General features: G+C 47.1%; 1 protein-coding gene across 5 annotated transcripts in view; it reads left to right on the plus strand.

Annotated features, from left to right (window-relative positions):
* Positions 1 to 12,301, plus strand: part of PBX1 (PBX homeobox 1) — a 309,744-nt gene that overhangs the window by 202,561 nt on the left and 94,882 nt on the right. The window contains exon 1 of one of the 5 annotated variants that reach the window (XM_084789025.1): positions 2,946 to 3,011. The exons of the other annotated variants lie outside the window; for them this stretch is intronic. Coding sequence (XP_084645151.1) covers positions 2,978 to 3,011 — 34 coding nt within the window. The 5' untranslated portion in view covers positions 2,946 to 2,977. Of the gene's footprint in view, positions 1 to 2,945; positions 3,012 to 12,301 lie in introns of those variants that run through there. 5 annotated transcript variants of the gene reach the window in all.

The raw sequence follows: 12,301 nt of genomic DNA on the forward strand, positions 1-12,301 counted from the left end.
AAACTGAGTAGTTAGTCACCGGAAGCCAGCACCTACTACAGAGTTTCTGGAGTCTAGAGGCTGACCAACCACAGGACCACAGGGGTGGCCTGCAGGGAGGGAAGAATTAAAAAAATACCTGCTTCTTGTTTTCTACTTGTAGTTTTCTATGTTGTTTTTTCCTTGCATCCCTATCACTTAACTTCTGGACAACTGGGTGATCTACCACATGTCATGGCCATCAGGAGTTTTAAAACCAGCAGCGTTGGCCATTTCCCTAAAGTAGAAGTCTCTAAATCTGGACCAATCTCTGTTTCTTGGGATGCTGCTGGAAGAGGAAGACCGGCCTTTTAAATGTGAATACTTAACAAATCTTTAGCTAGGTTCTTGTGCCCATTTTTTTTTAAAGGTTCATAACAGTTTAACTCTTCTGTGGAGAGAAAGAATACATTTTCTACAAACATTATAAATCTTGACACGAGGGCTAGGCACTTGTTTCATCAGAGCACTGCCTCTCTGCTTTGTTTCTGAGAGCTTGTGGGTCATCTTGGCAGAGGGGTGGTTGATGGAGTTCTGGTTTACAAAGTCGAGAGAGAGACAGGAAGTAAAAGATCATCCGTATCCGGTGATTCTGAACTTGAAAACCAACGTGTAGGTCCTCTGTTGGGAAGAGTGGCATCCAGCTCCCGGTCGCCTGGCGCTGAAAAGTAAAAGCAGATTCACCTTCCAAAAGAACTGCTGGCCTCACCATAACTTTGGGTGGTGTGGTGCGCAAAGCATTCTGTGAATGCTCTGTTTATTTTAGGACAGGAAAGGGTATTTTTGAAGCTGCGGGAATGATACCTTGTTAGCAGTCTCACTGGTGTTGGCTAGTTTATGAAAAACAGAAAGAAATTCTGTAAAAGGCAGCAGAGAAGTTGACATCGACGCCCTTACCCTGTGAAACTGCAGGCTGCCACTCAGTGTCTGCTTGCCCACTCCCCCACATGGGCACCAAGTAGAAGCAGCTGCGAGAGCAGAAGAGGCGAGAAGGAACCTTAACGCAAATTACCTGCTGAGCCCGTTCTGTGTCCTTACATTGTTCTGACTCCTGTGCACTTCAGTTCCCATATCAGAATAAAGGGGTTAGTCTCCCGTACCATCTATGGACCCCCTCCTGAAACTGGGCTCAATTTTGACAAATTGATATGTAAATTTTAATTACCACATAAAGTCATCAGGGATGCTCTGGTTCTGTCATCATCTATTTTGTCAACTTTACTTCTTGAAATTGCTCCTCCTCCCAAGACTCTGAAGATTCATCTTCTTTCTGTTTCGGTCTCTGTGTCTAAGGCCTTGGCCGTGCAGAGAGCAGGTACTCAGTGAGCTTGCTGGGGGCGTGCTCGCCCAGGACTTTGAGGGATGGCTCTGTTGGTGAAATTGTGCGGAGTGTTGTGAACAAGCTGAGAATGTTCTATTTTGAGGTGGATATGATGGCGTACACCTGTAATCCCAGCACCTGGGAGGTAGGAGGCGGAGGCAGGAGAATTAGGAGTGTCCTGTCTTCCGCTGTGTAGTAAGTCTGACGATGCTAGTCTGTGCTACGTGAGACTGAGTCTTGACACAAAACTTTATTTTAGCAGCTCTGAGCAGCGGAGGGTTAGACATAATAGACATGGCCTGTCTGCAGTCAAGCCCAGTGCTAGTGCCAAGCAGCCATGTGGAAAAAGAAAAGCTGCTTTGGCTTCCAAAAATGTCCGTCTGTGTTATACATGAGAAAACTCAATCCTCTTCCCAAGTTTCGTGGCTACGGCGAAGTCCTTCCCCCACTTTCCGTAGGGGACTTCCTGCATAAGCATGAGGGTGTGAGTTCAAATTCCCAGTACCCACATAAAAGCTCAAGTGTGACTACACACCCTTTGTACCCCCCAAGACTGGATACGGCAGAAAGAGGAGGATTGCTGTGTCTTGATGGCTGTGAGACTGGATTCAGGGCCCAGGAGAGACCTCAGCGGATTAAGGTAGATAGTGATAGAGCAGGCTGTTTTTCTCCTTGAGGATGTACACATGTACATACACCACACATATGCACACCACACACACAGGCACACACACATGTGCAAGCACACATGCACACGCAACACAACAATCAAGAAGTGTGTGTGTGTTTGTATGTATGTATGTATGTATGTATGTATGTATATAAACAGGGACAGCTTGCTATTGGTTATGGCCTTTTCTCAAGTCCAGAGCAGCTCATAAAATGCTATCTTAAGGTGCTAGCTAAGCCAGGCTGGGGTGTGGATGATGGAAAAGCTCTGGAACTTTTGAAGGCGATATTCCATGTTTGGGGAAGATGTTGGCTCACTATGTGAAGGAGAAAACAAGACACAAGGCTCAGCCTCCGGGAGGTGAATCTTTAAAGGAAAACGAAGCTAGAGCCTCATCCATCTGCCAGTCATGAATGTGTTTAGCCAGAGCCTTGTGGTACAAAGACGCTTCACTGATGTTAATCATAATGCCCACTGTACCTCCCCTCAGGGTGGGTGCTTCCAGTGTGAGTGGTGGGGTATGGGGCTGGATCTCAGGGCTCAGAGAAAGGAGTGGGCGCTCTCCCCCAAGATCCTGATGTTACAAGTGTGCAGAAAGCAAGCGGAGGCAGCAGCAACAACAACAAAAAGCCCATCTGAAAAATCTGAGCCTAATCGTGCCCATCTGCTCCGGCGCTGCTTCCCCTCGCTGCCTGCCAGGATGTCTGCTGCAGACGCTAAGTAGCACATTATTTTCGATAAGTTGCAATCATTTGCTTGAAATCTACTTCTCCTTTAAAATGTCCCCCTGGAAACCAGGACCGGCATTTGTGAATGCCTACTCAGGATGGAACGCGAATGCCGGCGTGACTTCAGGATAAGTGCAGCCCACTTGGCCGGCAGGTGTCCATGTGTTCATGATTCAGCCACTTAGCTGTGCTGGGAGGAGAGGGAGAGGGAGGCTCCATGGAGGAGAGCCTGGGAAGACAATGCTACGCCAGAGGGCCGAGTCTCCGGGCAAAGGTACAGGTTCTGAGACGATTCTGAGATAGACTCCACACTGTCCTCTAAAGGCTTTCTTGGCTTCTATGAGATCTCTGTCCCTTTTATGTAGAGATTAGGCTAGGGAATGGAACAGGCACGGTTCATACCTAGCGTTCAGGATCCGTAATGCCCTGCCGGTATCCTAGCTGATCTTTGTTTCTCCGTGCCCTGGGACGTATGGACAATGTTGGGAAGTTCTGAGAAGTAGGAAAAGCCTCCCGTTTGCCTCTTAGCTGCTGCGCTCTGTCTCCCTTGTCTGGATGATGGCACAGCATGGGTGATTTGTTGGCAGTGAAGGTTGGGGTGGGTTAAGGACTTTACCTGCTGTCTCCTCGAGGGGTCCTGCCTGATCCTGCATGCGTTTATGAGATGGCTGGCTTTGGATCACAGGTGTATGCTGTTTTGGGAAACAGAAAGGTTAATTAATGGATGTGGGTACAGACCCAGTGTGCTTAGCTGGGGAGATCTGTGGGTGCTGCAATGAATGGCAACCATTCCTTCTGTGAGAAGAGTGGCCTGGGACCTCCCTCCGAGTCCTCTGAGCCGAACCAGTTTTGCAAGTGATGTTGGCTCTGGACCTTATTTTTCTTTTGTGTACAGAAGCATCAGCTGTATATGTGCAGGTAGGTTTCTGGCTCTTGGTCTAAGATAATATGTTAGAACTTTCCCTCCCGTTGTTCTACCTCTTATATTTGCCCCCTGCTTTAAAGTCGGTTGAATTTAGCTTTCCTTTGGGCAGCGTAGAATCCTGTCTCCATCTTGGAAGGGAGCCAGGTACTCTTCACAGGTTTGCGTGCACAGCCTCCTCTCCCCGACCTCTCCGTGCATTTCTGGTCCAGGCCAAATGACTCTTCTATGCTACTCAGTATCCAGGCCAGGTGACTTCTGGCTTCTCAGACCTCTGCTCAGGGCTTTGGGGGGTATCCAGGAGAGGCCCCCTAGTGGCGCAGCCCCTTTCTGTCTGTTTAGGAGCAGCTTTTGGTGAGTTCTCTCTCAATCTGTCTCTTTCTAACTTCCTGTAACTCTCTAACCAGCAGGAAACCACTGTGTCTTCTAGCTTCTCATCCTTTACTTACCGGCTTGTACCAGCTCGAATTAGTTAAGCTGCCAAAAGGAAACAAAACAAGACTCCAAAAACATTGCAGAACGTGACTTAAACAAATTGCAGCTTTATTATTTATTCTCTTATTCTCCAGAGGGGAGAGCATTCAAGCTGATCTCCGAAGTCTGAGAACTTGTATTTCACTTCTATCTGTCATCCAATGCCCAGTGGATCTTATGACATAAAGAGGCTGCTAGGGTGCCTGCTGTTATTTCATATTCCAGACACCAGAAGGAAAGGAGAGAGCCACAGGAAGGGCGGTTTCCATTTTCAAGAGGTTCCAGAAGAGTTGCCCTCCCTACTTCCTTTTGCTTCTCACTGGTTGAGACTCTGTGAGCTGCACAAAAACCTAACAAGTTGCTTTTTTCCATGCAGCTATGCACTCTGGAGAAAAATAAAGTTGTCTTTCCATGGAGAAGGGTACTTTGAAAGAAAAAAAAAAGCAGATCACCCCATACACTCACCTCTGTGCAGCCTCCTGTCTGGTCCTTCTCAAGGTGGTCCTTTGCCCAGGTCCCATCACCTGGCACATGTCCATTTATATATAAATGTGACTGACACACACATTTCCATGTGATGTTCTCTTGCCCTCAGTGGCTGTTAAAGTGATAATGGGTGTCATTGCCCTCAGGAAGGCTGGTTTGGTTTTGCTTTGCTTTGTCTTGTTTTCCTTTCCTTCTTTCTTCAAGCAAAGCGTGCTCTTCTTTTCTTTTCCCTGCACCTTGAGCTTCCGTCTTCTTCTTCAGTGGAGTCGTGGATCTGATGGAGAGGGAGAGAGAAGTGGGCGAATACAGGGAAAGGGCAGAAGGGACAGAGGCAGCTAAAGCGCGGCTCCTGTTTCTAGATCTTGATGTCCTTGGTCTTCCCAGCCCCTCTTGGCTATCACCTGCAGAGGTTTGCATTTCTTTCCATCTTGCAGGAAAGGAGGCCTCCTCCAGCAGGTGAAGAAGTACCATAACACATGGGGGCAATTGAACCATAGGCTGCATGAGGACTGGGTTGTCAAAGAAGTCTGCCAATACCCCTTAGGGTCCATGCAGCCCTCCAGGCCAGCCACTCTATCGTAAAGAAAGCTGGTCCCAAATTCTTCAATGGGAAAAAAAAACCTGGAAAGATTCTTTTGAGAGCATGATGGTCTTTATTTCAAGCTTAGTTCTGGGCTGGGTTCTAGTTACCTTGAAGAGTGCTTGCTCAATGTGCATGGAGCTCTAAGTACAACCTCTAGTCCCACAAAACAAAAACGCCGGCAACTTAGTGCTAATGACAAGCTTGGAAAGTTAGAGAGAGAGAGAGAAAAAAAATATATCTCTGCTACTATTTAGCTTGTGAATATGGTCGGGAAAGTTTCACTGGCTGGGAGCAGAAGACATTTGTTATCCTAAGCACTGACATCAACAAGGTGAGACCACACATGCCACACGCCCAGCAAAAGCAACTTGTTTCAATATTTTGAATGTGGACTTTCTCCGTGCCCTAGCAGAGGAGAGTGGCTGTGAGCGCTGAACCCTACCCAAATTTAAAACTGAAGCGTGCTTCCCCAAAGCTCAGGGCATGAATAGAGCCTTTAGTCTCTTCTAACTGTAATTTATGTATTTTTAATGGAACTTTGAAAGGAGCCACTAAAGGAGACTTCCAGGCTAGCTTGTCTCACATAAGGTGAGGTTACTTCCGAGTTGAGCGGTTCCCGGGAGGGTCTCCCAGCCCTTCAGGGGGGCGGAGACAGCCGGTATGAGCCCTGGCAGGCCAGGAGGACACGAGTGCTTTCTGGCTCAGGGAAAATCCAGTCTGGAGACTGTAAAAAGCAGACACATAAAACCTGGGCACAATGAGAAGGTTGAAATAGGTGGATGGATACCTGTGGCATCCAGTCCACTCGGTTTAGACAAGGTGGCAAGTCCGAAGGCAACAGAGAAACTATCTCAAAGGACAAGATGGGCAGTGGCACCCAGGGAACAATACCCAAGGTTGTCAAAGCAGGGAGAGCCTTACACTGCTTAGAAGAACAGTAACAGGGAGCAGGGAGGAGAGAAAAAGCAGACTGTGCATTGAAAAAACATTCTCTGCACCAAGGAATGACTGATTTGTAGTACATGATGACGTCACTGATCAGGAATTGTTCAGAAGCACACATGGGTGGTATGTGTACATATTTGCATGTGTCCATGTATGTGAGTACTCATTGGCTTATGTTGGTTCTTCCTTTGTTATAGACTTGTAACATGCAGGAACCAAACACCAAACTCTAGTCTTATCATTCCTGATCTTTTTGCAAATGCACTAACCTGCTCCACCTCCTAAAAGGCAGAGTCCCACACAGTGTAGGGGAGCCTCAACCTTGCTTCGTAGCTGAGGGTGATCTTGGACTACTTCCAGTCCTCAAGAGTGATGTCGTAACAGGTGTGAGCCTCCAGGGAGCCCTCCTGGTACCAAACACTGGATTCTGATTTCATAAATAATAATCGTGGCCTGAGTGAGGGAATATGTGCCTTTAATCCTAGCACTGGGGAGGCAGAGGTGAATTTGAGGCCCTCCTGGTCTACATAGTGAGTTCCAGGACAGCCAGGATAGATATGCTCTGGCAACAACAACAACAATAACAACAACAACAACAACAGCCTTATTTTACCCATAATAAGAATTGTGTCAAATTAGCATTGTCACTGCCTATTTGGTGATGAGGAAAGTGAAAGTAAAGAGAGTCAAAATCACACAGTGAGAGTCTGGAATCTGATTTAGCATGGAGCTATCCCATTTCTATCTCAGTGCACTTTCCTTCTGCCTTGTTATAGAGCTGAGTGAAGAGAATGCTGAATGCACACCTCACATATCCTTGGGGGTGGGGGTGGGACCCTATCATGCTCTGGCAAGAACCAGACAATGTTCTGGGCACCTTATCAAGACTTCTAACCGCAAAACATTTTCAGCTTGAGGCAAGAAAGTATTAACAAAACCCCTCCTGCTTTCCGTAGGGACTCTGTGGATGAGATGCCATTGCAGGGAGAACTCTTCCTCTCCGGGGAGTGAGTACAGGCTCCACACTTCTCATGCTTCTTATGTAGAACTAAGTAGAAATGGTCCCTCGCTTCGTGAGTTCCCATGTGCAGTCCAGGCCTGACACACCCCACCCTGGCCCTCTCCCCTGCCTCATCCCCTTTCCTCAGATCTCTTGAATACATGGATCTGAAGGCAGAGGCAGTATAAAGTCATGCCCCAACCCCCAACTTCTGTAGCTTTTCTTTAGGCAAAGGGGTTTCCTGAGCAGCGATACAAGCTTTAGCTATTAAGATCTATAAGTCCCTCACTCAGGCAGCCGGCACCCATCCAGAAATGCAGGCGCCTGTTGCCCAGTGCATTTGCTTTCTCACTGCCAGCTGGCCCGGGGAGACTCGGTGTGCCGAGCAGGGAATGTGTGAATGGGCTCCATGCCCTTACATCCCCTGAGAAGTAGAAAGGCCTGTGACCAGAAGAGCCGAAAGCTAGCCCAGAGCAAAGACAAGAAAAACTTGGTATGTCTCTGGAGAAAACCCCTAAACATAAACACGCAAAATAGTAAAACCATCCCAAGAGTGTCCTGTAGTTTCGTTTTCATCTCCTGCCTTAAAACTTCGCCCAAAACTCCACATGCTGTGGCTCTTGGCCAAGTGTGAAGAAATGAGTGTGTTTTCCAGTCCCTGGCGAGACCACCCTTACTTTGAAAATCAGCACAGCCATGACACCATAATAAACACTCCCTAAATATGCTTACACCGAAACACTTGAAGCTCTCAGGAGCTTGATGTTGGAGGGACCTCTGCAAGTCCTCTTCTGATGTCATATGTTGTTTATACACCTGTTTAACAAACCAAGAAACATGTTGGGAGGATTCTAAGATATCTTATCTTCGTACCAAATGCCCCAGGGATGGTGACACCGTAGGAGCCTTTTGATCCAGCCACCTGTGCATTTCTGAGGGGACAATACTTAGTATCAGAGCGAATCCCAGGTTTACAGATTCTGAAGAGGCCACTCTAGGCCAACAGCCAGGAGGACGGCCCACTTGGTGCTCTAAGGTCAGAGTTCTGTCAGTACGGGATTCTCCAGAGCCCATCCATCAACTGTTGTCCGGCAGTCTCGTGCCATGTTGGATTGCAAGACTGGGGCAATGAAATGGTTAATCATTTCCATTCACTTGATAGACAACTCTTTAAAATAATCCGCCGAGACAGTGTTTCCATCACACACAGAAGTAGCTCGAGAATTAGGAGTGAAGCGCGCCCCATAAATACAACCCCAAGCTTCAGGGTAGTAATAGAAATGTGGGTCCTGACGTAGTTTAGAAGAATCTGTTTACGGCATAGTTATTTCCCAGCTGGGCCAGTGTCCACCAGTTTGTGGATGATGACCGTGCCCGTGGGAAGTGACAAAAGCTCGGAGGCCGAGGTGAGGGGCACTAGAGATGTAAAAGTAGTCCAGTCGGTGCACATGTAGGTCCCTAGGTATGTAAATTACAGGCCTCTAGAAACCAGAGACCATGTCTGTTGCATCTTGGGAGTCGCAGTGCCCAGGTCATTTTTAATACCCGGTTGGTAACTGGGCTCATTGAACTTAGCCTTCCCCACAGGGCCCTCTTGTCATGTTGCTCTTGTGGTCTCTTTGCTGCCAGGCCTACTCTCAGGCCTCATAGGAGTCTTTCACAAGTACTGGTCCTGAGCCTGGCTCTCCCTCGCATGGTGAACCTTTGCCTTGGACCACATGGGGCTGAGGGCAGGACATAGCCGGTTATGTCTATACTCAGGCATAATGTCAGCGTAGTGTTGCTTGTTTAGAATGGTCCGATGTGAAAGGCAGACGTGTGAGTTTTTGGAAATCATGGGAGGGATGGCCGAGAGAAAGCATTCTGTGTGTACAACTTAGAACTTAGAGGGCGGGGCATATGCAGAGAACTGGGTGCCTGGAGTGGAAGGGTGGTGAGGCACAGATGCCTGGATGCCATTGTCCTGTATCCTTCTTCGCTCCTGGGCACAAGAGTTCTGAAAAGACCCGACGAGACGCACAGTACGAGATCCCTGAGATCATGCAGCGGGATCACCAGGTCACCTTTGCCTTCCAGGAGCTCATATTCTTGGTGGCAAGGTGGCGGGAGTCCGCCAGTTACTTTACCTTTAGGATCCGTAACTGTGCTAGCAGAGCTTGTGTTTTAATATCATCGAGTGATGCAATTTAGCGTGCACAAAGGCGAATGGAAGTTGTGTCTGGCTTCCAAGGGGTGGACACTGTCAGTTTCTAAAAGGAGAAGGGCAGCCTAACCCTGGCTCCACTGGCCTAAGGGTCCTGCCTGGCTTGGGGATGGCAGGATGCTTGGAAAGGCCTTAGTACTTGCAGGTCTAGGGACTGTAAAATCAGCTTCTGCCTTTGGTGCCAGTGAAACCCTGAGGAGGCTTCCTCAAGCCTTCCCTAAGCCGTGTGTCTACCTTCTCCAGTCCTCTCCTTACCTGCTGTGGCCTGAAGCAATGCCCTCTGTTAACATGTTCTCCTTCCTGCCTGCCCACCTTTGGGAACTCAAATCTGAGCCTAACCATTTCCCTGCCTCTATGGAGATGTTGCTGGCTGTGGGACCCTCTTCTGAACAAGTCCTAGGTGAGGAGAGCGCGCCCTCTAGTGGACCAGTGTAGCTGAGCCAAGGACAAAACAACCCACAGCCCCTCCCACCAGTCCTCTTGACTGTGCCTTTGAGTTCGGTTTGTTTTTTGTTTGTTTTTTCTTTTTTTCTTTTCTTTTTTCCTTGTGTGAGGAAAATAAATAAAGATTGAACAGCAGGAGGCCAGTTGTGAGAGGAGCTCCAACCTGGCTGTTACAATCTCCGGATCTCTGGAGTTTTAGCAGAGGATTAACCCTGGGGCAAGCGATGGCAGCCATGTGAATGTGACTTCAGGTGATCTCTAAAGGCTGTGACAACTTCTGTAAAAATCACTTACCTGTCGCAACTGGTCTCTGTCTTGATTGGAATAGGAGGGGGTGATTTGTGGGTAGGAAACTCCCTCGTTTAAGATAACCTAACAGGGGTAAGAAATATCTTGATGCTATGTACAGACATGGGTCCTGTTAGAGCCCTGTATTACCAGCATGCACAGGCATGGGTACCCTTTAAAGCCCAATTCAGGGAAAACTGTGCTGGAAAGGGAAAAGGAGGGAGGGGGGGTACAGGGCACCCATCAGGGAGGCGGGAACCTGATCATATGTGATGGCTGCTGGATTAGGTAACAGCTCGGCTGGTTGAAATTGGATCTTGGAGGACGAGTGTTAACATCTCTGGTGTCCCAGTGAAAGGTTCATTTGAGTCTTGCATGGCACTGGAGAGATAAAAAGGGAGCTTTTAAATAATCATTTTGTTTCCAGCACACCAGAGGAGTGACTTCAAGCCATAAATACGAAGCGTCACTTCTGTTAGCCGTATCACCTGTTTCTTTTATTTATTTAATGCGGCTGGGATATTTCTTTCACTGACTTGCTGATCAGTTTCCGGGTCAGTGAATCTCAAGTACCTGTTTTTTTAGAGGAGTACCTTGGAATCTTGTTTGAGGAAGAAATATGGACCTGCAAGATTTCCTGCCTTCTCCAAGCATGCATATGCAGCCCAAGGCCACCAGAATGAGAGCCCCCTGTGCAGTATAGCTCAACAAAGTGTCCCCTCTTCTCATTTGATCCTTGCACACACTCCACCACGTCTATTTTTGTGATGAGAATACAATTCAAATGCCGAGATGTATGTGTGATACGGGGGCCGGGGGGTGGGGGTGGGGTTGCGGGGTGTCCTTCTGGACTTTTTTTCTCCTGAGTCTTTTCATTCTTTCATTTTCAGATTTCTAGTGGAACCCATTTATAATTTCTATAAAACAATTGTATTATGTCTTAGCAAATCCAAATTTCCTTTGAACGAGTATCTGTTTAGAGCATTTACAGTGTAAAAATTAGGCCCTTTTGTCTTTGTCTACCCTACTCTCACCTAGGTAAATCTTCATTCCCCATACTGGAATCAATGCATGCCACTGCTCTGCCAGCCTGAAACTTCCACTCTGGGTAGGCTGCATGCCCCCTGCAGCAGCCTTAGGGAGTTCTTTTTATTGTTTGAAATATTTAAAAATTTCAAGGACAAGCAAGATATTCACTAGGTTGAGAGGAGCTTATATAAGGAGGAGCTTGGTTGTTTAAAAGCACCAAGGCCCAGGCATGGCTGAGAGCCAGAGGGGTAGGACAAGAACATTCTCAGGAAATATCAGGCCTATGGGAACCAACAGCAAGTACCTGCCCATGTCACTTACCTGGCCTGTGCTCTGTGAGTGTCAGTCTCTCTGCCTGTCTTCTGATCCTTGTCATCATGGACTATTGTTTTATTGGGCCTTATGAACTTGAGGCCAGTGTGGGTATATACTAAGACTTGGTTGAAAGAAAGAAAGAAAGAAAGAAAGAAAGAAAGAAAGAAAGAATTAGAATATTGTCTCAGAATGATATAAGATTGATAATTTTAAATTGTCAACCTAAAACAATGCACTTTAATAGCTCAGCGGTAATTTTTTTAAAATTTGTGAATGGCTCATAAATATCTTTTTGATAAGGTGATTAAAATTTCCCGGGCAAAGAAGCATACCTCTAAACCCTACAGATGATGCCATCATACCTACCTTGGATGCAGAGATAGCTGGAGTTTGAGGCCCAATGTGGAAGATTAGATTTTCCTCAGTGTCTTCAGAACCTCGCATGTAGGAAGTAGTGTCCCCGTCCAGTCACTATCTTAAAGAACCTTTGTTAGCGTTCTTCACAGGATTTTATAGATCTGAGTGAAAGAGTAAACATGTTCACCATCTAGAAGAGCATGGCTCTGTTGTCAGTGGTCAGGCAAGGGATAGTTTCTATTTAAAACAAAACCATTTAGCCTACCAGAATAAGATTTCCTTGAGGGAGACCCAGAGACTATACCATTACAATCATTTCACCTTGTGTTAGCCCCACTGTACTTACTTGATTTATATGTGGAAGAACACTTCTGATGTGAAAGGGAAAAACCAATGGGCACCCAAGTGTTATGATGCACTTGCCAATAGGTTTCATTTCTCCCCTACATCTTTTCTTCCTTCTTTTCTTCTCTTTCTTAATTCATCAGGCAGTACCTTTCATAACCTTCACTGCCACC

This window comes from Acomys minous (assembly GCF_964271855.1).
Source record: "Acomys minous genome assembly, chromosome: 1".
In the NCBI taxonomy this organism is placed as follows: domain Eukaryota; kingdom Metazoa; phylum Chordata; class Mammalia; order Rodentia; family Muridae; genus Acomys; species Acomys minous.